The sequence below is a fragment of the Mustelus asterias genome, chromosome X (assembly GCF_964213995.1).
Source record: "Mustelus asterias chromosome X, sMusAst1.hap1.1, whole genome shotgun sequence".
Lineage (NCBI taxonomy): Eukaryota > Metazoa > Chordata > Chondrichthyes > Carcharhiniformes > Triakidae > Mustelus > Mustelus asterias.
This window is the reverse complement of record NC_135834.1, coordinates 847,970-872,712: the sequence shown is the minus strand read 5'-3', so window position 1 is coordinate 872,712 and position 24,743 is coordinate 847,970. Positions and strand designations below refer to the sequence as shown.

At 42.7% G+C, this 24,743-nt stretch overlaps 2 protein-coding genes across 2 annotated transcripts in view; both read left to right on the top strand.

Moving 5' to 3' along the window:
- pan2 (poly(A) specific ribonuclease subunit PAN2) overlaps nucleotides 1–6,251 on the top strand; it is a 115,769-nt gene extending 109,518 nt beyond the window's left edge. The window contains exon 26 of the mRNA XM_078201178.1: nucleotides 6,122–6,251. Coding sequence (XP_078057304.1) covers nucleotides 6,122–6,135 — 14 coding nt within the window. The 3' untranslated portion in view covers nucleotides 6,136–6,251. The remainder of the gene's footprint in view (nucleotides 1–6,121) is intronic.
- The window catches only part of sarnp (SAP domain containing ribonucleoprotein), a 31,796-nt gene continuing 13,199 nt past the window's right edge, over nucleotides 6,147–24,743 (top strand). Inside the window, exons 1-7 of the mRNA XM_078201184.1 lie at nucleotides 6,147–6,277; nucleotides 7,371–7,470; nucleotides 11,411–11,457; nucleotides 17,686–17,777; nucleotides 18,657–18,708; nucleotides 23,194–23,267; nucleotides 24,604–24,629. Coding sequence (XP_078057310.1) covers nucleotides 6,239–6,277; nucleotides 7,371–7,470; nucleotides 11,411–11,457; nucleotides 17,686–17,777; nucleotides 18,657–18,708; nucleotides 23,194–23,267; nucleotides 24,604–24,629 — 430 coding nt within the window. The 5' untranslated portion in view covers nucleotides 6,147–6,238. The remainder of the gene's footprint in view (nucleotides 6,278–7,370; nucleotides 7,471–11,410; nucleotides 11,458–17,685; nucleotides 17,778–18,656; nucleotides 18,709–23,193; nucleotides 23,268–24,603; nucleotides 24,630–24,743) is intronic.

Below are 24,743 nucleotides of genomic sequence, written 5' to 3'. Positions count from 1 at the left end.
TGTCTGTGTGGAGTTTGCACATTCTCCTCGTGTCTGCGTGGGTTTCCTCCGGGTGCTCCGGTTTCCTCCCACAGTCCAAAGATGTGCGGGTTAGGTTGATTGGCCATGCTACAAATTGCCCCTTAGTGTCCTGGGATGCGTAGATTAGTGGGTAAAATGTGTGGGGATATGGGGGTAGGGCCTGGGTGAGATTGTGGTCGGTGCAGACTTGATGGGCCGAATGGCCTCTTTCTGTACTGTAGGGTTTCTATGGAACTCGCTGCAAAGGAAGCCCAGCAATTGATATTGTGTACTTGATTACACAAAATGTCCATTGAATTAACACCCAAAGGTATCAAGGCTCATAGATGTTACTGGTGTGCAATGCCAGGGCATTCTGCTCCTGAATGCTGGTGTAAATATATGGAATGTCAAAGCTGTGGGGAAAAAAAGGACACATAGAGTGTGCCTGCAGGAAGAAAAAAATGAGCTATGAATAAAAATAAGAAGCAAGAACAAACCAAGACAGCATTTAAACAAAATAAAAGGAGAATTGTCCATGCTGTACAACAGGGTCGAAAGAAGCAAAGAGACTCACAGTCATGTGAGGAGTTATCACTAAATGTGTTAACCATTGCTGGTAATACACACTGATACTGGGTCACTCCACTGCTGGATGGACAGCCAATAAGGATGGAAGTTGACACAGGGCAGCAGTATCACTGGTGCCAGAGACTATTAACAATGAGAAACTCAAACACATTCCCTTAGGGCCATCAAAGGTAGGTGTTGAAGAGGAAGACCAGGTGAAGTGATTCCACTGAAGGGCCACATTGAAGTGGCTGTGCCACTCAATGGGCAAACAGCAGATTTGTCACTACACGTAGTGAAGGGAAACTATCCAGCATTGATGGATCGTACATGGCTGGAGAAGATTCGACTGAACTGGGCTGAAGTCAACATAATGACCAATGGAGAATCAGGCCTCATGAAAATTCTAACTGTTGTTTTCGATGGAGAATTAGGGAGCATGAAGGACATTACAGTCAAACTGAAAATAAAAGACAGAAGCCAAGTGAAATTCTTGAAGGCAAGGACTTTACCATGTGCTATTGGGCTAAAGGTGGAGGCTGACTTGGAGCGACTGGTAAAAACTGGAGTTCTGGAACCTGTCAGCATCAGTGAATGAGCCACGCCTATTGTTCCAGTCATCAAGAAAGATGGATCCGTAAGGATTTGCGGAGACTTCAAGGTTACCATAAATCCAGTGTTGTGTGCTGAATAGTACCCATTCCCTCACATTGAAGGCCTGTTTGCAGGATTGGCAGGAGGCCCAAAGTTTAGCAAAATTGACCTGAGCCAGGCCTATTTGCAGATGAGTGTGGACAAAAAGTCACAAGAGCTTCTGACAATTGTGACACACAAAGGCTTGTTCCAGTACCAAAGATTGATGTTTGGTATCACATCTGCCTCTGCATTTTGTCAAAGGGCAATGGATCAGATACTGAGTGGACTGAGCAGAGTCCAGTGCCATCTGGATGATATACTAGTCACTGGAAAAGATGAAGAGGAACACCATTAGAACTTGGATGCCACTCTCCAGAGATTGGAACACTATGGACTGAGAGTCTGTGAGAAGAAGTGTGAGTTTTTCCAATCCTCCATTGAGTATTTGGGACACGTGATCGATGCCACTGACCTTCACAAATCTCCTTCTAAGTTAAGGCCATTACAGGGGTACCTGCACCTCAGAATATTAACCAGTTAAGTTGTTTCCTGGTATTGTTGAATTAATATGGAAGATTTGTCCCAAACTTAGCACCAATTCCGAAACCATTACATAACCTCCTGTGCCAGAACAAGACATGAAAGTGGTCAAATCAATGCAATAACACCTTCACACAAGCCAAAGAAGCATTGCTTAAGTCTGAAGCTCTCACGCGCTTTGATCCTACTTTACCCATACAGTTAGCTTGTGATGCATTCCTCTATGGTGTGCAAGAAGTAGTCTCCCACATCATGCCACTGTGTGAAGAAAGACCCATTCCTTTTGCTTCTCGAACCTTGAGCAAAGCTGAAAGTAACTATGCCCAGATTGAATGGCAAGTATTAGGGATCATCATTAGGGGGCTGGATAGGGTGGAGGCGGAGAGATTCTTTCCACTTAGTAAGGAAGTTAAAACTAGAGGACACAGCCTCAAAATAAAGGGGGGTCGGTTTAAGACAGAGTTGAGGAGGAACTTCTTCTCCCAGAGGGTGGTGAATCTCTGGAATTCTCTGCCCACTGAGGTGGTGGAGGCTACCTCGCTGAATATGTTTAAAGCGCGGATGGATGGATTCCTGATCGGTAAGGGAATTAAGGGTTATGGGGATCAGGCGGGTAAGTGGTACTGATCCACGTCAGATCAGCCATGATCTTATTGAATGGCGGGGCAGGCTCGAGGGGCTAGATGGCCTACTCCTGCTCCTATTTCTTATGTTCTTATGTTCTTATCTCTGGAGTAAAGAAATTCCAACAGTTCCTGTATGGGAGATAGTTTACATTGCTGATGGACCCTCATCCGCTCATTACCATTTTTGGACCACACACGGGAATTCCGTAAATTGCAGCAATTAGAATGCAAATATGGGCATTGCTTTTATTTGCACATACTTACACCATTAAATACCGAGAGTCAAGTCTACATTGTAACACAGATGGACTTTCAAGATTGCCACTACCAGGCAGTTTGTCAGACTGCTCGAAGGGGAATATCTTCTACTTTGCACAAGTAAACAACACACCTGTCACTTCTAGGTAAGTGAAAAGACACACTTGGAGCGATCCTCTGCTCTCAGAAGTGATGGATATGGTTTTATGAGGAAAACCTTCAGAACTAATACCTAACCTGAAACCCTACTACTGCAGGAGAATGGAGCTATCAGTACAGTCAGGATGTTTTCTATGGGGCTCAGAGTGACTATTCCGCCACCATTGAGGAAGCAGGTGTTAGAAAAACTACATGAGGGCCATTGCGGAGTCAAATGCATGAAGGAAATAGCAAGAAGTTATTTCCGGTGGCCTGGACTTGATGCGAAAATTGAAGAGAAAGCTAAAACATGCTCTTCCTGTGCCAAGGTAAGAAACCTGCTGCCCTTAGCACCGCTGCATCCATGGGAATGACCTGAAGAGGCTTGGCAATGGATGTTGTGAATTTTGCAGGACCTTTTGAAGGACATATGTTCTTAGTAGAATCATAGAATAGAATCCCTACAGTGCAGAAAGAAGCCATTTGTCCCATCGAGTCTGCACCGACCACAATCCCACCCAGGCCCTACCCCCACATATTTTACCCGCTAATCCCTCTAACCTACGCATCTCAGGACTCTAAGGGGCAATTTTTAACCTGGCCAATCAACCTAACCTGCACATCTTTGGACTGTGGGAGGAAACCGGAGCACCCGGAGGAAACCCACGCAGACACGAGGAGAATGTGCAAACTCCACACAGACAGTGACCGAGCCGGGAATGGTAATGGTTGATGCTCACACCAAGTGGCCAGAGGTCGCTGTGACGACATCTACCTCATCTGAGAAGACTATTGAGAAGCTAGAAGAAGTATTTAGTCACTTTGGATTTCCTGAACAGCTGGTAAGCGACAACAGACTTGCATTCGTCTCACAGGAATTTGAGCACATCCTACAAAAAAGCAGTATTCAACACCTAACTTCTGCACCATACCACCTAGCTACTAATGGACTCGCAGAACATTTGTCCAAACCCCTGAAACACACCTTGAAAGCAACCAAAAAACAAGGTTTGCTTATCAAAAGCCTTAACAAATTCCTACTGGTCTACTGGGAAACCACATATTCCACGACCAAGACCTCTCCTGCCTTGCTCATGAGGCAGCCGTGCTCTGCATGCAATCTCGCAAAAGTTTAACCTCCAAAAACTAAGGAGATTGTGCAACAGTGACAACAACCACAAATGGAATGGCAGGAAGGCAAGGTGAAACACAGAGTTTTCCACCAAGGACAAGGTGTTTTGGCTCGGAACTACCCCACAGAGGAGAAATGGGTTCCTGCCACAGTCCTTGCGCAGACTGGAGCTGTCTCTTACATTGTCCAGATCAGAGATGACATTATTTGGAAGAGACATGCAGACTGGTTTTTGGCTGGAAGAACAGATCCATGGAATCTGGAGCCTGTTGAAAATTCAGGATCAGATTTACAAAGTCTTGACCTGAGCCTTTCTACAACCCCTACACTACCAGACACCATTGAGGAAAGCAACACCTCACCTTCTGTTCAGACGCAGAGACAACCTCTAGTTCCTACATCAATGCCAGTTAAACCAATAACCAATGATGTCAGCGCAAAGACAAAGACGTCAGAGGCTCCCATCAGTGTGAAGAAGATGCCAGAGGTTTGCTGTGGATGTTCCGAGATTGTCGGACTTATTCATAGTGACTGACTTATTAACTATTGTTCATGTTCAACTTGTTTTGAACTTGTTTGGGGACGTTCAATTTAAGGGAGGAGGAAATGTAATGTATTTGTATTCATTCTTATTGGCTTACTGAGCTCTGCTGTATTAATGCACTGGAAAAGATGCAATAGACCTAACTTTGGAAACAGAAAGAGAAGAAGCAGCTATGGAAGAGATCACACACTCTTAATAAAACTCTGTTTTTAACCAAAGTCTGTCCTGCATATCACGTCTCCAATACACTACAATCAGATTTCCAGCATGTACAGTATTTTGCTTTTATAACAACTTCCCAGGCATCATTTATTACAAGTGATATTTTATTCTAAATTATAGGCATGTTTGTCCTGGTATGGGAACGTATATTTATAAACATTTACAAAGAGAACGCTTTAAAAATCTCACAATATCTTCAATGTAAAAATGTGTAGCTGTCTGGTAAAAATCAATAACACATCAGCTTCTAAAGGGACTACATTATTTGTGCAGTGAACCATTCAGAGAAGGTTAATGATCATTTATAAGTTTTCTAGATACTCCTGGCACAAAGAGTACAATTAGGACGAATTAACAGACATTTTAGCTATTATCTTGCACAATTAATCCTAATCCCTCTCTCAAACTCCTGGGACACTAGAGTCCAAAGAAATTAAATAAAACAATAATAATCTCTTGTAAAGTTACAAGATATTTTTGCCCTTCGAATAAATTTGAAATAAAGTGGTACAATGTTGAAGGGCCCATGTAGCGTTTCATGGAGTGGTAGGACAAGACAATCAGGCAAAGGTTCCTGTGATAGATCACTACCTAGTGACCCCTGTAGAAAAGTACACATTGAGTGGGTACAGAATGGACTCAGTCACTAACGTGTAACTCATTGAACCTCACTATCTGTGCTCACAGGTGAAGAATGATCACGTGTGCAAGCTACCTGTAGGTGCCTGACAGCCATGAAACTGTACCCCTCAGCAAGAGTATAAGGAAGAAAAGTAGGGGAATATGGTGGCACAGTGGTTAGCACTGCTGCCTTACAATGCCAGGGACCCAGGTTCAATTCTGGTTTTGGGTGACTGTACGGAGTTTGCACATTCTCCCTGTGTCTGCATGGGTTTCCTCCCACACTCCAAAGGCTAAATTGCCCCTTAGTGTCCCAAGTTGTGCAGGTAAGGTATTTGGTCCACTAGACGTTTCTATTTTGGAGCTTGCCTGTTCACAATTTTCTCCTCATCAAAATGAATGGACAAGAAAAAAATGAACTGGTGTAGAAGCAGAAAATTTCAGCCATCCTGCCTGATGAAAATTTCCAGGTGACTATCCCCGAACCCAGATTATCTGATGGTCACCCCAATGAAAAATGACCACGGCAAGAGTCATATGTAAGTGATATATGTTATCACATGACATGGAGCTTAAGTATGCCCATAAAAAAAGGGAACGATAAGACACAAGGTTAGCATTATTTCATGGTTGCAGGGCAATACATCTTTACATAAATGCTTCTGCAGCTAAAATAAAAGAGCTTCAAACTGTTGCTATATTGCCAAAATTCTGTATAATCTTAAAATTCCAACCCTACTGTTATTTGTTGGGAAATGTTATTCTAGGCTTTTGCCCTATTCTCTAAACCCGAGATATGTATCCATTTCTCCCTCCCCTCTCAGATCTCTATAGCAACAGAAGATTGAGCTGCCCACCGCCTCCTCTGAGCCAATAGCGGGGAGGCTTGTTGAGCACTGAGTAAAGTGGTTGACGATTGGACACGCGACGAGCGGGGGAGAGCCTGGCAAGATGGCGGACAGGACGGCGGTGGATATCAGCAAATTGAAGGTAAAGGGAGTTGAAGGGGATGGTGGTGGTGTAGGGTGAGCTGTGTCCGCGGTTAGAGTGAAGGCTTTATGATTTAGTAACCAGCCGGCGCTTCAGCTTCTGATTCCACCCCGGGAATTCTTCTCTGGAGACCCGCGGGTTGGATTTTTTTCTCCCTCCGTTTGAAAGGTGGGGTTACTTTTTTTTTTCCCGCTGGTCTAAAATTCCCTGATTCTTTTAAGCAACTTAACTGTGTGGGAAACGTTCCGAGAGCTCCATTGTGAAGAAACACATGGCTTCCCACAATGGCCGAGTGGCTGAATGCACCACCCAGGGAAGTCAGACGCCACCTTTGAGCAGGAAGCCGTCTCCTGCTCTGTGCCATGTTATTTGGTCACAGCTTAGGCTACACTGCTATGTACTACTACAGTTATTTGAAAATGGGATGTCATCACCTGGACGTGTGAGAGCAGGTGGATGGTACAGGAGAGCAGGGGGATGGTACAGGAGCAAAGATAAGCACGTGTAAGCTGTTGGTTAAGCCACATCTAAAGTACTATGCAGTTTTTGGATTTAAAAATCCCATTTAAAAAAGAAAATTGAAGCCTTGGAGTTGTAGGCTTACTCAGCTAAAGGGGATGGGAAATTTATCTGGTGGCTCAGATACTGGGACTGTCTGAACTGGAACAGAGAAGTTGAGACAATTTAATCAAAGTTTTTACAATCTGAATGATGAGTAGAAAAAGATTACCTTGTGGTTATGGAGTTGGTGAGTCATCAATTTTAAATTTCTTGGATGAGTAGGAAAGTTAGAAATTTCTTTAGAGTTGGAGTGTAAAATGCTTTGGTTTGGGAGTGGCAGAGACCATTTGAGGGAAACGTTGGATCAGTGTTATAAGCTAAGGAAGAGAGGACTTTAGGGAGTGAATTAGTTTTGGATTGCTCTTGGGAGAAGTGTTGGGATTAGTTTTGGGTTCATGCATGGTTATGGGAAGAGAGCAGTGTGTATAAGTGGTTTTGGATTGATTTTGCCAAGAGCCAGCACAAACATGAATGATTTGCTGCCTTTCCTCTAAACCTCTGTGGTTCTGACTCTGTTTTCATTGTACTTTAGTTGACTGAACTGAGACAAGAATGTGCTTCAAGAGAGCTGGACACTAAAGGAAACAAGCAGGATCTCATCCAGAGACTGCAGGCTTACCTGGAAGAACATGGTAAAATCATGTCTGCTATTTAATCCCAAACAATATTTTTAAAATAAATATTAATCTGAGTTTATGAATAATTATGATTTTAGTTATTCAAAGAATGTTGAACTTGCAAAGCATATCATTGAGGCCCTATGTTGGACATTACACTGAATTCAAAATCATAAATTGGCTGCTCTCTGGATAAAAGGGGATTGTTGAGAGTCATTGCAGATAGTTGTTTTGTTGGGGTCAGTTGATCAAAGTGCTTGAGTTGCATCCTTCGAGATTATAATGTTATTTGATTTCCACTTGTGACTATTTTGTTGGAATTCTGTCTTAATTTAATCACTGTAATTTCAAACATTAGTATTAAATGAATTGTGTTTTCCTTTAATAGGAATATAAGACCCGGAGTAAGCCATTTGACCCATTGAGCCTGCTTTACCATCCAAACAGATCATAATTCATCATCTACCTCTGTGCCATTTTTCCCACGATCCTCATATCTGTTTATGTCAATTGTATCCAGAAATGTATCGATTTCTGTCTTGAAAATGCTCATTAATTAAGCTTACCTAGCTTTCTAGGGTAGAGAATTCCAAAGATTCATTACCCTCTTTAAGTTAACTTTCAGATAGAATATGTATCCCATTGTTTCTCGTGCAACGGGTCCTCTATCTGGGTCAGGTTTGCTGAACATAATGGGTGTGTGTGCAGAAGAAGTAAATCTACTTCAAGATGTTCCATGGAAGTAGAACAAAGAGAACTTTCAAACCAGGCAAATTTAGGACTTCACACTAATAATCAACATTAGAAATGGGCTTTCACTTAGGATAGCGAAGCCAAAAGTTCTGAAATTACTTGTGGGATGCTTTGTCAGGACTGTAGGTGTTTTAAATGAATATGCTAAAAGGGGCCAAAAGGCTTTTCTGTACTGTATTTACCTTGTTACGTGTCCTTATACTGTGAACTGCCAGGGATTTTGGGTTAGACTGCATTCTTGTAGCCCAACCTTGTTGAAAGTGACCACTTTAGAGGAGTCAGTTTGGGAAAGAATATTTTGGTTTAACCGTTAGTTTGCTAGATGTGGATTTTTATTGTGTATTTTTTTTAGTGCATTAGTGTACGCTACGTTCATGTAAATTGCTAGTTCCAGATAATTGTTAGAGTTCAATTACTGTAATCACAATTCATGGTTTAAAGCCAAATACTGCAGATTCTGAAAAGTTGAAATAAAGCAGAAAATGTTCGAAACACTTGGCAGGTCAGGCAGCATTTGTGGAGTGAGAAATAGAACTAACATTTCTTTCATCAGAGCTGGTGCTACCTGAGTATTTCCAGCATTTTCTGTTTTTATTCCTTTTAGCTAAATCCTGTCTGCTCATCAGGGTATGTTGCCATTTACATAAAATCTGAACATTGCTCCATTCCAAGTGTTTCATTGATTTGGACTAAATAGGCTTCATAACAAAGGATGGAAAGAAAAGCTATAAATGCAGTAACCCGTTTTCTTTCAGATCTTGACTGATCTGTGCACTTACTTTATTGATGATGGCAACCATGACCAGCTATGCTACCCAGCCATTAAGTAATCTTTCAATCATAAAACATCTAGGGTGTGAATACCTACAACAGTCAAAGCAGTTATTTGCAGAATAAGCTTCCTCTTTATTCTTCAGAATAGATGCATAAACCGAATTGTGTCCTCATTTGTGTGTTTTGCTTTTAGAAGGAACTATGGAACAAATATTTGTGTAGAGGTTCAAATTCCATGACACTCTGGTACCTAGAGTTATAAATCCATGTTAATTCTTAAAAGGAAATGACTAGTCTACTAGTTGAAAAGATGTCTGATAGAGTTGCTGTCCCTTTGAACTAATGTTCTTAAACTTGATCCTAATCAGGCAATTGTTATGTTTTAAAGCAACACATCAGAAAAGGTTAGAATTAGCTCCTCTCTCATTAAATGTTACTATTTAAATTGTGTCCTGATAGAAACATAGAAAAGCTACAGCACAAACAGGCCCTTCGGCCCACAAGTTGCGCCGAACAATTTCCTTACCTTCTAGGCTCATCTATAACCTTTTATCTTACTAACCTCCATGAACTTACCCAAAAGTCTCTTAAAAGACTCAATCGAATCCGCTTCCACCACCACTACCGGCAGCCGATTCCACGCACCCACCTCTGAGTGAAAAACTTACCCCCCACATCTCCTCTATACCTACTCCCCAGCACCCTAAATCTGTGGCCTCTCATGACAACCATTTCAGCCCTGGGTAAAAGCCTCTGAGAATCCACTCGATCAATACCTCTCAACATCTTATACACCTCTATCAGGTCACCTCTCCTCCTTCGCCTCTCCAAGGAGAATAGACCGAGCTCTCTCAACCTATCCTCATAAGGCATACCACTTAATCCTGGCAACATCCTCGTAAATCTCCTCTGCACCCGTTCTATGGCTTCCACATCCTTTCTGTAATGAGGCGACCAGAACTGAGCACAGTACTCCAGGTGGGGTCTGACCAGTGTCCTGTACAGCTGCAGCATTATCTCCCGATTTCTAAACTCAATTCCTCTATTGATGAAGGCCAGTAATCCATACGCCTTCTTAACCACAGCCTCTACCTGTGACGCCGCTTTGAGTGTCCTATGAACCCGGACCCCAAGATCCCTCTGTTCTTCCACACTGCCAAGCGTCTTACCCGTAATATTATATTCTTCCATCCTATTCGACCTGCCGAAATGAACCACCGCACACTTATCTGGGTTGAAGTCCATCTGCCACTTCTCCGCCCAGTCTTGCATCTTATCTATGTCTTGTTGCAACTGCTGACATCCCTCTACACTATCCACAACACCTCCAACCTTTGTGTCATCAGCAAACTTGCCAACCCATCCTTCCACTTCCTCATCCAGGTCATTTATGATATTGGGGTACTGGTGTTTAGGATTTACTCATTCCACCAATAATTCAAAGGGATGTTAAAATTAGTTAATGTGGACTGAGAATCTAATGTTGAGATTCTATTTTAAAACCATATGGCAAGTGCATTTTCATATACGCATTTAAGGGTGTTTTGTAACTGCACAAGATGTTTTGTGCTCAGTAACAATTCAGTGAGCTTGTTTTGAAATGCATTTGTTTACAACGTGGTACTTCATTCCCCCAAAAAATTAATGTGGGTACCCCAGTGACTCGTGTTTACCCAGTTGAACCCTGCATATCAGGACGAACCCAGGTTTCTTCTTCAATCTACTGATTTAAGTGACATCAGCTAGAGACAGCTGGATATTGTGACAGAAGCTGAAAGTACTGGAAGCACTCGGGTCAGATAGCATCTTTGGAGAGAAGAAAAAAGTTAACATTTTGAGGACCCATTGGCTTTAGCATCTGAGTTAGAAGGGAAAATTGGCCTTGTTCCTGAGTGCTCATTAAGCTCTGCATTTGTTTGGATGTTGAGTTAGGATTGGATCAGGCTTGGTTGTAATGTCTCCTTTTGGTTGATGGGTCCACTAAGATTGATCATGAATAATGGGCAGGTAGATGAGATAATGGAGTGTGACTGTTGTTGATGCTTAGGAGAAGGAAGCTAGTAGAGCAGATCATTAGTGATAAACCATGGATCTGCATGGAAGATCTGACATTGCACTCGAAACACAGGCTTGCTATGCATGTTATTCAAGGGTGCAATGTACTTGCCTGATGTCATCACTTTCTGTATTGTGGGGCAATGACTTTTGATGTGGACTCTTAATATAAACATTTTTTTAAAAAACCCCCTTGGAGAATTTTTTATATTACTGTCTTGTACTGGACTTCCCTTTCTTTGCCACTATTCTAGTATTTCACTAAGCATGAAATATATCGATAAATCATTGTTAAATCCAAGTCCTTGCTCCTTTGTTATCAGTTCCAGACTAGCTGAGGTCCAGTATCAATTCACTCTTATTTATCTTGCAGCTGAGGAAGAAGTGAATGAAGAGGATGTTCTAGCTGAAGATACAGAGGTAGAATTCTTCTTGTTACTTTCTTGAATTTTCTGACATTGTCATCAGAAATGTGTTTGTCACTCTTAGCTGGGTGAACGTGCGGTAGCTCCCTTCTGAGATTCTGCCAAAGTCACTCATTTCACTGGCAGTACTCAGTGAAGATGGGTGACTTGATATTTCTGCACTTATGGCCATTACACATTTGAATTTCGCACACTGTTTCATTTTCTTCTCTACAAAGTTTGTGATTTTCTTTTTTGTTTATTATTGAAATATATGAAATTCAGAGAGGCCTTAGCAGGGTAGACGTTGCAAGACTGTTTTCTTGTTGCTGAAGAGTCCAGGACTAGGCGTCACAGTCTTGGGATTCATCATTTAGGACTAAGATTAGGAAAAGTTTCTTTGCTCAGAAGGTTGTGAATCTCTGGAATTCTTGATCTCAGAGGACTGTGAATGCTCTGTCGTGGAGTATATTCAAAACTGTAATCAATTTTTGGGGATGTATAGTTGAAGTAGGTCAGATATGATCTCATTGAATGGAGGAGCAGGCTCAAGAGGCCATTTGGCCTAATCGTGCTTCTATTCTTGTTTGTGTGTAACATCTAGTCAGTACCAGGGAAAGATTGCACGACAGTAACCAAATCCTCACTTGAACCCTGAAGTTACATGTTACATTGCTCACTTGAAGTGACCTGTCTGAATAATGTACAGTTTTAGAGCTCACCTTTGTTTTCCAGTCTGTGCTGTGGTCGATGCACAATACCAAAGTACTGAAGCTTATCAAGTTTACTTTAATACTGGAAACTTATGGTTGAAAGGGTTTCTCTTTTGCTATTAGAAAGTATTCCTTTTTTTTGAATGAGTTAGCCAAGCTCCACCCATTGGGTAGAATTGCCTGCTTTAGTTATGAGTCAGTTATGTAACATAAGTGTCCCAAGGCATGGAAATAACAAGCTATGTACTGGGATAATTCGATGTTTTAAACTTGTTTTTGGTTTGTAATACATGATATGTTCAGTGAATGTTTCAGATATTGTGGATTATGGAAGTTATTTGAGTGAAAGAGTAAATTGCAACACTTCAACTAGATATGGCTGTAAAAGAACTCCAATACTGGGCCAGAACTTATAGAATATAGAAGTATACTGATAGAAATCCATAGGAAGACGACTACTGTTTTCTTCATTGTTTTAGTTGTTCCATCCAGTCGGGGATTTCTGCAGATATTTCCTGGTGTCCTTGGAACAAAACATCTTTATCAAATAACCATGTCAAAGATTTATTTATTTTTCAGTGATTTTTGTGTTTAAAATCGGAGGTTTTTTCCGAAACCGGAAGTGGGCCCTGGAGAGGCCTGGGAAGGTTTTTTGGTGGGTTTAAAAGCAGGCCGCACTTTTGAGCGGGCAGCGGAGTGAGCAGGGAGCAGAGTGAGAGCTGTAAGGGCTTTGGCTCCAAGGGCTTAGGCGGAAAGGGTGAGGCGGGGTAAGTTTAATTCGTTTTGTTGTCTCTTCAATTGCAAATCGTAAGTTCAGTCCGTGTGGATTCCGAGGAAAAGGGGAGGAAAATAGCTCATTATTCCATTGGAGCAACTCTATCTGCTAGTGGTATTGGCAAGGTATCTAGAGGGGATGGGTGTGAAGGCAGTGCAATGTTCCTCTTGCAGTATGTTTGAGGTGAGGGACGCCGTCAGTGTCCCTGCTGATTACACCTGTGGGAAGTGCTCCCATCTGCAGCTCCTCCAAAACTGTGTTAGGGAACTAGAGCTGGAGTTGGATGAACTTAGGATCATTAGGGAGGCAGAGGTGGCCATAGACAGAAGCTTCATGGATATAGTTACTCCAGGAAAGGAAAATAGATGGGTGACAGTAAGAGGGGCTGGGAGGAAGCAGTCAGTGCAGGGATCCCCTGTGGTCGTTCCCCTTAGCAACAAGTATTCCGCTTTGGCTACAGTTGAGGGGGACGACATACCAGTGGTGAGCCGCAGTGAGTGGATCTCCAGCACTGAGTCCGTCCCTGTGGCTCGGGAGGGTAAGGGGGAGAGCGGGAGGGCAATAGTTATTGGGGACTCGTTAGTTAGAGGGATAGATAGGAGGTTCTGTGGCAGCAAAAGAGACTCACGGATGGTATGTTGCCTACCGGATGCCAGGGTCCATGACGTCTCGGACCATGTTTTCCAGATTCTTGAGGGGGAGGGGGAACAGTCACAAGTCGTGGTACACATTGGTACCAACGACATAGGTAAGAGAAGGGATGGGGATTTAAAACAGGAATTTAGGGAGCTGGGCTGGAAGCTGAGAGCCAAGACAAAACATGTGGTCATCTCTGGTACGTTGCTGGTGCCACGTGATAGCGAGTTGAGGAACAGGGAGAAAGTGCAGTTAAACATGTGGTTGCAGGGATGGTGTAGGAGGGAGGGCTTCAGCTACGTGGACAATTGGAACACATTCTGGGGAAGGTGGGACCTGTACAAACAGGATGGGGTGCACCTGAACCAGAGGGGCACCAATATCCTGGGAGGGAAATTTGCTACGGCTCTTCAGGGGGGTTTAAACTAATTTGTCAGGGGAGTGGGAAAAGGAGTTGTAGTCCAGAAGTCAGTGAGGGTGGTGAGGTATTGGGGAAGGTATCAAGGTCAAGGGTGGATACCGGTAGACAGGAAGGTGGGTTGAAGTGTGTCTACTTCAATGCAAGGAGCATCCGGAACAAGGTAGATGAACTTGGGGTGTGGATTGGTACTTGGGACTACGATGTTGTGGCCATTACGGAGACGTGGGTAGAACAAGGACAGGAATGGTTGTTGGACGTTCCGGGGTATAGATGTTTCAGTAAGTGCAGGGAAGCTGGTAAAAGAGGTGGAGGAGTAGCATTGTTAATCAAGGATAGTTTAACGGCTGTGGAAAGGCACTTCGAGGGGGATCTGCACACTGAGGTAATATGGGCTGAAGTTAGAAATAGGAAAGGAGCGGTCACGTTGTTAGGAGTTTACTATAGGCCCCCAAATAGTAATAGAGATGTGGAGGAAGAAATTGCTAAGCAGATTATGGATAGGTGTGGGGGGTCACAGGGTAGTTGTCATGGGGGACTTTAACTTTCCAAATATTGATTGGAACCTTTGTAGGTCAAATAGTTCGGATGGGGCAGTTTTTGTGCAGTGTGTGCAGGAGGGTTTCCTGACACAATATGTGGATAGGCCGACAAGAGGTGGGGCCACATTGGATTTGGTAATGGGAAATGAACCGGGCCAAGTGTTAGATTTGGTTGTGGGAGAGCACTTTGGAGATAGTGACCACAATTCAGTGTCTTTTGTTATTGCAATGGAGAGGGATAGGGCCGTACAAGGGATAGGGATAGGGCAAGGTTTATAATTGGGGGAGAGGTAATTATGATGCAATTGGGCAAGAATTAGGGGGCATAAGATGGGAACAGAAACTGTCAGGGAAAGGAACTAATGAAAAGTGGAACTTTTTCAAGGAACAAATACTGTGTGTCCTTGATAGGTATGTCCCTGTCAGGCAGGGAGGAAATGGCCGAGTGAGGGAACCATGGTTCACAAAAGAGGTGGAATGTCTTGCAAAAAGGAAGAGGGAAGCTTATGTAGGGATGAGGAAACAAGGTTCAGATGGCTCGATTGAGGGTTACAAGTTAGCAAGGAATGAGCTGAAAAAGGGGCTTAGGAGAGCTAGGAGGGGGCATGAGAAGTCCTTGGCGGGTCGGATCAAGGAAAACCCCAAGGCTTTTTACTCTTATGTGAGGAATAAAAGAATGACCAGGGTGAGGTTAGGGCCGGTCAAGGATAGTAGTGGGAACTTGTGTATGGAGTCAGTAGAGATAGGAGAGGTGATGAATGAATACTTTTCTTCAGTGTTCGCCAAGGAGAGGGGCCATGTTTTTGAGGAAGAGAAGGTGTTACAGGCTAATAGGCTGGAGGAAATAGATGTTCGGAGGGAGGATGTACTAGCAGTTTTGAATAAACTGAAGGTTGATAATTCCCCTGGGCCTGATGAAATATATCCTAGGATTCTTTGGGAGGCAAGGGATGAGATTGCAGAGCCTTTGGCTTTGATCTTTGGGTCCTCACTGTCCACGGGGATGGTGCCAGAGGACTGGAGAGTGGCAAATGTTGTTCCTCTGTTTAAGAAAGGGAATAGAAATGACCCTGGTAGTTATAGGCCGGTTAGTCTTTCTTCGGTGGTTGGTAAATTGATGGAAAAGGTCCTTAGAGATGGGATTTACGACCATTTAGAAAGATGCGGATTAATCTGGGATAGTCAGCACGGATTCGTGAAGGGCAAGTCGTGCCTCACAAATTTGATTGAATTTTTTGAGGAGGTAACTAAGTGTATTGATGAAGGTAGGGCAGTTGATGTCATATACATGGATTTTAGTAAGGCGTTTGATAAGGTCCCCCATGGTCGGCTTATGATGAAAGTAAGGAGGTGTGGGATAGAGGGAAAGTTGGCCGATTGGATAGGTAACTGGCTGTCTGATCGAAGACAGAGGGTGGTGGTGGATGGAAAATTTTCGGGTTGGAGGCAGGTTGCTTGCGGAGTGCCACAGGGATCAGTGCTTGGTCCTCTGCTATTTGTGATTTTTATTAATGACTTAGAGGAGGGGGCTGAAGGGTGGATCAGTAAATTTGCTGATGACACCAAGATTGGTGGAGTAGTGGATGAGGTGGAGGGCTGTTGTAGACTGCAAAGAGACGTAGATGGGATGCAGAGCTGGGCCGAAAAATGGCAAATGGAGTTTAACCCTGATAAATGTGAGGTGATTCATTTTGGTAGGACAAATTTAAATGTGGATTACAGGGTCAAAGGTAGGGTTCTGAAGACTGAGAGGAACAGAGAGATCTTGGGGTCCATATCCACAGATCTCTAAAGGTTGCCACTCAAGTGGATAGAGCTGTGAAGAAGGCCTATAGTGTGTTAGCTTTTATTAATAGGGGGTTGGAGTTTAAGAGCCGTGGGGTTACGCTGCAACTGTACAGGACCTTGGTGAGACCAGATTTGGAATATTGTGTGCAGTTCTGGTCACCTCACTATAAGAAGGATGTGGAAGCGCTGGAAAGAGTGCAGAGGAGATTTACCAGGATGCTGCCTGGTTTGGAGGGTAGGTCTTATGAGGAAAGGTTGAGGGAGCGAGGGCTGTTCTCTCTGGAGCGGAGGAGGTTGAGGGGAGACTTAATAGAGGTTTATAAAATGATGAAGGGGATAGATAGAGTGAACGTTCAAAGACTATTTCCTCGGGTGGATGGAGCTATTACAAGGGGGCATAACTATAGGGTTCGTGGTGGGAGATATAGGAAGGATATCAGAGGTAGGTTCTTTACGCAGAGAGTGGTTGGGGTGTGGAATGGACTGCCTGCAGTGATAGTGGAGTCAGACACTTTAGGAACATTTAAGCGGTTATTGGATAGGCACATGGAGCGCACCAGGATGGTAGGGAGTGGGATAGCTTGATCCTGGTTTCAGATAAAGCTCGGCACAACATCGTGGGCCGAAGGGCCTGTTCTGTGCTGTACTGTTCTATGTTCTTAAGATGGGGTTGTGGAAGCAGTGTTGCTAAGTGTTGACTCCCATTGCTGACACTGCTCATTGACAGAAATCAAAGTACTGGGAGCTCTAGTTCTGTGATAGAACGTCATGTCTCCGTGCCTCAGACTAGGCATTGGAAATAGAATCCTAGAATAGAATAGTACAGCACAGAAGGAAACTAGTCAGCTCATTGAGTCCGTGCTGGCTCTTTCAAAGAGCAATGCTGTTAGACCCGTCCCCTGACTCTTTCCCCATATCCCTGCATTTTTATTTCTCTCAGTACTTCTCCAATTCCCCTTTGAAGGCTGCTATTGAATTTGTATCTGGTATCTTATCAGAGCATTCCAAATTCAGAAACCCTTTCGGCCATAAGTTTCCAGTTTTAAGTAAGCTTTATAAACTTTGTACTGAAGGGAAGTAATAGCCTTCAAATGAGAATTGGATAAATACTTGGAGGAAAAAAGGGATATGGGAAAAGAACTCGGGACTCTTTTAAAAAGAGTCAACGTCGACTCAATGGGCTAAACAGCTCCCTTCTGTACTGTTCTTTGATTCTATGGAAAACAGGTTCCTTGTGCTGCAATAAAGTTATGGAAAATGAACATCTGTGTATTTCAGCGAGTAACTGAGGATAAAGTATTTTAACTATACGTTCTGTCAAAAGTATGGACACTGCATTCTTGAGCATTCGTATTTTTCATTTTATATACAGGAGGAGGAGCAGCAGCAGCAGCAACAACAACAGCAGCAGAAGGTTGAGCCAGAAGTTCAAAATGAAACTGTTGCTGTCAAAGAACCAGAGGAGTAAATATCAACCAATTCCAGTTTAAATGATTTTGCATTGCATTTTGCTGTCTGTTTCCAGAGAACTACAGCGGTAGAGACTCGTAGTCTACATGTCCAAGTGCTGATTTTTCCAGCATGTGCTGGGAAAAATTCTACTTTAAGCAGGGCTACTTAACCTTCTGACTCTGCACTATATATCGTCAATGAACATAGCTTTGTGCAAGAACCTGGCTAGTAATGTATTTTTACAGTGTTTAAAGTCAAGAGTCTGCACTATTCATGCATCAAAATGATGAGAAGATCTGTGGTGTCACAGATGACTTGAGCTGCCAATCCAAGTCAGGAATTATTTTTATAGGCTAGGGTTAATTAAATGCTCAATAATGTTTAACGCTGTGATCATGAACTTAGTCTATCATTCAATTATTTTTCCCTTCAGCTGCCCCACCACCCTCCAGCCAGTCTTAATTTTGATCTGAAATGCTACCTTCCTAGTTAGGAAGAGGAGATGAACTGAGCATTGTCCTCAATGTTGCTCTCTACTGGTTGATTAAAAACAGTCAGTGCAGTTGTTCGTTCTTTTGCTCTTGAACAAAGTACTCCCTTATTATGTGATCTGTTACTCTACTACTGCCTCAAGCAACCTGTTGAAGCTTTGTTGGGATCAAATGATTATCCAGTGTGAATTTCAAAACCCTCCCTTCTGAATGAGAGTCGCTGTTCCATTCCTAGATCCCCTGCTGTCTTGACTTGATATTTCTGGACATGATGCAAGTGTTTTGTGGTTCCTAACTCAAAATTATGAAACAGTTTTTAACACTCATTAACTATTTAAGCTGACCTTAAAATGATGTTCCGCTCCTTCCGTCATAAATTCTGAAAGTATTTCTTTTTCAGAACTGCAGCAAAGAAGCTGGTTAAAATAATGGCACCAATGACAGAGAGTGAGGTGGGTATCGGCGGACCTCTGCAAAATAATCCTGATCCAGCATTTTACTATCGTCATTTTTATAAACGAAGCAGATTATGTGTTAGTGTTCTGTAGACAATTGATTGAATCTTAACTGATAAACCACTCAACATCTGTTAAATGGTTTGATCTTTTAGATGTTCACTTGCTTAATGTGCTGGATTTCCCACAAGTTTTCTATTCTGCATTCGGTAAATACTATTAAATGTATTATCTAACTAATCCTAACATATCTCTTGCACTACAATGTGCTTGCTTTTTCTTTGTCTTCTCCCTTTTCCATTCACTAGGACATGCACCTCTGGTAGGTGAGGGTGGTTGATGCTGATAGCAGGCATGTTCAAATGAATGTGATTTGTCATTACACGTAATGGCTGATGTAACAAGCAGTCTGGATCGTCTTACTGGCTCAATACTTCTGGGCTTATTGCTCGTGTGTGATATCAGTCAACCCTGGTTCTCTCCTTCACTCAGCTGCCCCAGTGTCCCTCCAGCAGAGTTCAATTGTGCAGTGTATGTAGAATCCATCTTATTCTTTGCTTGTTCCCATCATTCATCATTAAAGCTTGAATAGGAAGTATCGACACTGGTTGCAGGTTATAAAATCACTAAAAGCTTCCTGTGACCAGTGGATTGTGAGCGCGCTAAAAGCTGGGCAGCGGGCGGTCAGAGCGCTAAAAGCTGGGCAGCAGATTGTGAGAACGCTAAAAGCTGGGCAGCGAATTGTGAGAACGCTAAAAGCTGGGCAGCGAATTGTGAGAACGCTAAAAGCTGGGCAGCGAATTGTGAGAACGCTAAAAGCTGGGCAGCGAATTGTGAGAACGCTAAAAGCTGGGCAGCGAATTGTGAGAACGCTAAAAGCTGGGCAGCGAATTGTGAGAACGCTAAAAGCTGGGCAGCGAATTGTGAGAACGCTAAAAGCTGGGCAGCGAATTGTGAGAACGCTAAAAGCTGGGCAGCGAATTGTGAGAACGCTAAAAGCTGGGCAGCGAATTGTGAGAACGCTAAAAGCTGGGCAGCGAATTGTGAGAACGCTAAAAGCTGGGCAGCGAATTGTGAGAACGCTAAAAGCTGGGCAGCGGGCAGTCGGAGCGCTAAAAGCTGGGCAGCGGGCAGTCGGAGCGCTAAAAGCTGGGCAGCGGGCAGTCGGAGCGCTAAAAGCTGCCCTCCACCAGCAGATTGTGACAGCGCTAAAAGCTGGGCAGCGGGCAGTCGGAGCGCTAAAAGCTGGGCAGCGGGCAGTCGGAGTGCTAAAAGCTGCCCTCCACCAGCAGATTGTGACAGCGCTAAAAGCTGGGCAGCAGATTGTCAATGCTAAAAGCTGCCCTCCACCAGCGGACAGTCAGCGCATTAAAAGCTGCCCTCCACCAGCAGATTGTGACAATGCTAAAAGCTGGGCAGTAGATTGTCAAAACGCTATAAGCTGCCCTCCACCAGTAGATTGTGACAGCACTAAAAGCTGGGCAGTAGATTGTGAGAACACTAAAAGCTAGGCAGCAGGCGGTCGGAGCGCTAAAAGCTGGGCAGTGGATTGTGAGCGCTAAAAGCTGGGCAGCGGACAGTCAGAGCGCTAAAAGCTTCGAATAATACATCGCCTGATCTATTTCTCGGAGCTGTTTAAAATTGAATATGAATATAATCTTTGAAAACATGTCAGGTTGTAATCATGTATGCTTGTATGACATCACAGCTGTTTCTGTCCGAAGCAAATGGTGCATTTTAGAGGCCATAAACTTTGCGATTGATGTGTATCCAAATAGATGATCACTTTTTTTTTGATGAGACTGTCCTCTAAACTTTTTTTCTATTTGTGGCTGTTCCAAGTTTCCACGAGTAATTCTTCTGGGGTCTACCTGAGACTTGCTACTCATTGAAAAATGAAAGTATCGAGTCCTGAGGTGGTGATGCGAGTTTTGGATGTTAACCTTGAACATTCTGTTGGGTACATTAATGCTAATCACTTCTATAAATGACAGGGTCTTGGAGTTATGGTTGTGCCTGTGCTGTTCAGTAACTAATTATAAGATGGTGTAACAACAGTACAACTCTTGTGATGGAACAGAGATTTGTCTTTCACGTGTGTGTGTGTGACCTCCAATCTTTTTGAAGACAGACTGTCAATATTTGATGAGGCCAGGCCATCTACAAATGGTTAAATTGCTTTATTTCACAGCATGTTAACTTAGAGCAACTATCATGATCAGATATCAGTGCAACTCTCCTCTTGTAATACTAAATAATGAGCACATCACTCAAGTGGATTGCCTTGCTTGAAAATCTTGCACCTTAGCCCTAACTGAACAAAAGCTTGCTCTCTTGGCTTTAAGAAATCAACCTAGGGTGAGTATCTGGTTTTGCTGTTCCCTGTCAAGCCCCAGGACAAGGGACTTTCCCAATATAATGGCTTAATTCCTGAAGTATGCTAATGATTGTGTATTTTGAGGAGCAACATCAAGACTTAGCCTATTAAAATTTTCACTACCTGATGTCATGTCATCCTTAAACTTGTATGAATGCATTTTTGTTTTGAAAAAACAATTAAATGTATCTGGGAGAAAATTGGTTTAAAATTCCAAAATGTGACTGTTGTATTGATGCATGTTGGGATGTGCCTTTAAACAAACTATGGGCTGATTTGACTTTGAATGATCAACCACTGAAGAACAACCAACAGATGGATAAAATTTCTATTTTGCTTGCTTTCTAAATGTTCCTTTAAAGGGGAATGTATCTGTGTACGTTGCTTTAAGAAGCAATGTGCATTCCCCAAATGATTGGAATGTGTGGAGAATGATGTGACACAAGGGGGCGCCATCATGCCTTTCAGATAGCCACAACTTGATGTTTCTTAATTTTCATGTCACCTCCAACTCTTTTGCCATTAACCATTAATCTACATAATCAACTTCTGCATCAAACTATTCATGATTTTGAACATCCCTATCAAATTCCCTCTTGACCTTTTTTGCTCTCGGGACTCCCAGCTTCTCCAGTGTAAGATGTTTCTCATCACCAATGCCATTCTATTAAATCTCTTCTTCGCTCTCCAAGGCCATGACATCCTGCAGTGTGGTGGCCAGAATTGAACGCAGTACGGCAGCTGAGACCTGACCAACATTTTATAATAGTTTAGCATAACTTTTGTACTCCTGTTTTTACTTTTTAAAAAGCCATATGAGATTCTTGGCTTTAATAATAGCTTTCTCAGCTTGTCCTGTCACCTTAACAGATTTCTGTATGAACACCCCCTTAAATTGTATATTACCTCTCCTCATCCTTCCTACAAATTAATTTGCCATGTGTTTGCCCATTTTTGTCAGTCTTTGTATCCTCTGTTTATTTCCCTCCAGTCTGAGAAATGACCATTCACCACTATCCTAGCCAAATCCATTTTCCCCAGATGAGCCCAAGGCTAAAATATTTTTCAAGGCTATTTTTATTGCTAAAATATGTAAATTCCACACATGGTAACTTGATATTCAATTATTTTGGAATCATTTGAACAGAGATAACATTGAGGTTGTGGCATTCTTCCCATTATCGATGTCAAGTGGCACTGGCACCAGCTATCCCACAGGCCACGCAATCCCATATTTCTGACTGAACTCGATGCTACATTAGAATACAATGGGAAGCCTGATTGGATAAAATAAAGGAAAGCACTTGACCACATCCCTAGATTTTGAGTGAAATGTTCTGATGTGGTTTAGTGCTCAGTCTTGAGGTGCTTTTACATTTAAAATGTAGCTGATGGTGCAAATAACCTTATTATGCTGTTAATTACAAGTTTTGTTTTACTTCCGAGGAGCTCACTTTTTTGTGAGCTTTTCAAAGTGTTACTATGTTTACTAACAGCTGATGCAGTGGGATGCTGTGCAAAAAAAAATGTAAGTGGGCAAAGGGGCACCAAGTGGCCAATATAGCTCTACTCTTTGTGCAGTGTAAAAATGCCCTTGGCCAGTGCTGTATGCGTAAGTACAATGCAGTGTGAAGTACAATGCAGTATTTGCCCATGCCCAGGAACGGAAATGTGGCTGATGTTCTCCAGGTGAAATTGGAAGAGGCTCGCTTGCTGATCCTCTTGGTCAGACAATGATGTGTGGGACAGGAGGCCATGGAGTGGGAAGAAAAATCTTTAAAACATCAAAATTGTTTTATTTGCAACTAAATGTTGTGTCAGTGGTGGAGGAGAATGAGAAAAAGAAGGAACTTTGAACACTGATATTGACCTGTCTTGACTCTTAAGGGTAGTGACTCTTCTCTGGGTACATCCTGACACCAAGGTATCCTGTTCCTTCCACTGCCTTGGTTAAGTTTTTAATTCTGCACATACTGGGAGGTCAGATCCAGGACGTGTGTCTCCTACTGCATCATGCGCACCTACTGCTGTTAGGGATCTTTAAAATGTAAGATATGATTCAGCTTGTTGCATGAATTTGATGTCCCTTCTTTATTTCTCTACAGAGGCTAAAGAAAAGAGCAGAACGGTTCAATGTACCAGGAACAGCAGAGAGTAAGAAAGCTGCTCGTGCTGCACGGTAAATTATTGAACAAAAAGAGTTGGAAGTGGCATTCAGAATGTAAACTTGCTGTTAAATCTTAAATTCTATCTCAGTGCAGTATGCATTTTATTTGGGAGGGGGGGGTCGAATTAAGTTTTCAGGCAAATAGAGTTGAGCTGTCATGCATTGTATGTTAATACAAAGATCTCCAAAGATTATGGTGTTAGGGGCTTTTGTATAGAAATTATAATACAAAAAACAGGTCAGCTGGCCCAGCTAGTCTTTGTCGGTATTTAGCTTCCAACAGAGCAATAATCCTTATCACGTGTCTGCAATGTTCCCCTATCCCTTTAACCTACTTTCCTTCAAACAACTATTTAAGCAATTCTTAAATGTTGACATGGACTTTCCTGTATCCTAGAGGGAAGCAAATCAATTCCTGAATGCTGTCCAATGACTGCTGCAAGTTTTATATATGGATGTTTTGATGTAAACTCAATTTGTCTCAGCTGTGAGAGGGAAGAAAACCCGAGAGCAGAGGAAGAAAACACTTTACAAACTTTTGGTGTGGATTAACTGCAGTTAAACGTGAAGTGCTGTCCTTTTATGGTGTAAACTGAAGCTCACATGGTGAACACTTAACCATCAGCAAATCAATCCAAAATTGAGTCCAGTTCACAGGTAGCTGAATGAGCTTAACTGTTGAGTTAATCTGCTGAGCCATGCACCTGGTGTTCCATTCTGTTTTGTCCTTCTGCAATTCATGTTCGTAGAATCGTAGCCTCCCTACAGTGCAGAAGGAGGCCATTTGGCCCACCGAGCCTGCACTGGCAACAATCCCACCCAGGCCGTATCCCCGTAACCCCATGGATTTACCTTGCTAATCCCCCTGACACTAAGGGACAATTTAGCATGGCCAGTCAACCTAATCTGCACATCTTGGACTGTGGGAGGAAACTGGAGCATCTGGAAGAAACCCACGCAAACACAGCGAACATGCGAACTCCACACAGTCACCGAGGCCGGAGTTGAACCCGGATCCCTGGCGCTGTGAGGCAGCAGTGCTGACCACTGTGCCACCGTGAAGTTGTTTTTCTTAAATCTTTAATTGGCTGAGAAATAAAAATACTGGTGCTTGCAAATCAATTGAGCTTTGTTCTTCCCACTCTTAACAACCTTGTTCAAGTATCTGTATTAAATCCTGTCCAGAAGGTGGCAGTATTGGTGCAGTAATTGCTACCATTTTTATAAATGGCTCTCTGAAACTAAGTCCAAAAGTAAGATTGTCGGTGGTCTCTGCTACAGTATTGTTTCTGATTTTTTAATATAGATTTTCAGAGAATCTAACAGTTTATTATTCTGTCCAAAATAGGTTTGGTTTGCCTGTTGCAGCAAAAGGTAAGAACAATATCATCCTTGTTTGATCCAACATTGTTTCCAATATTATAGATATGATTTTATAAAAATATAAACTGAGAAAGAAAAGGAAGTGCACCAATATTATCCCATCCC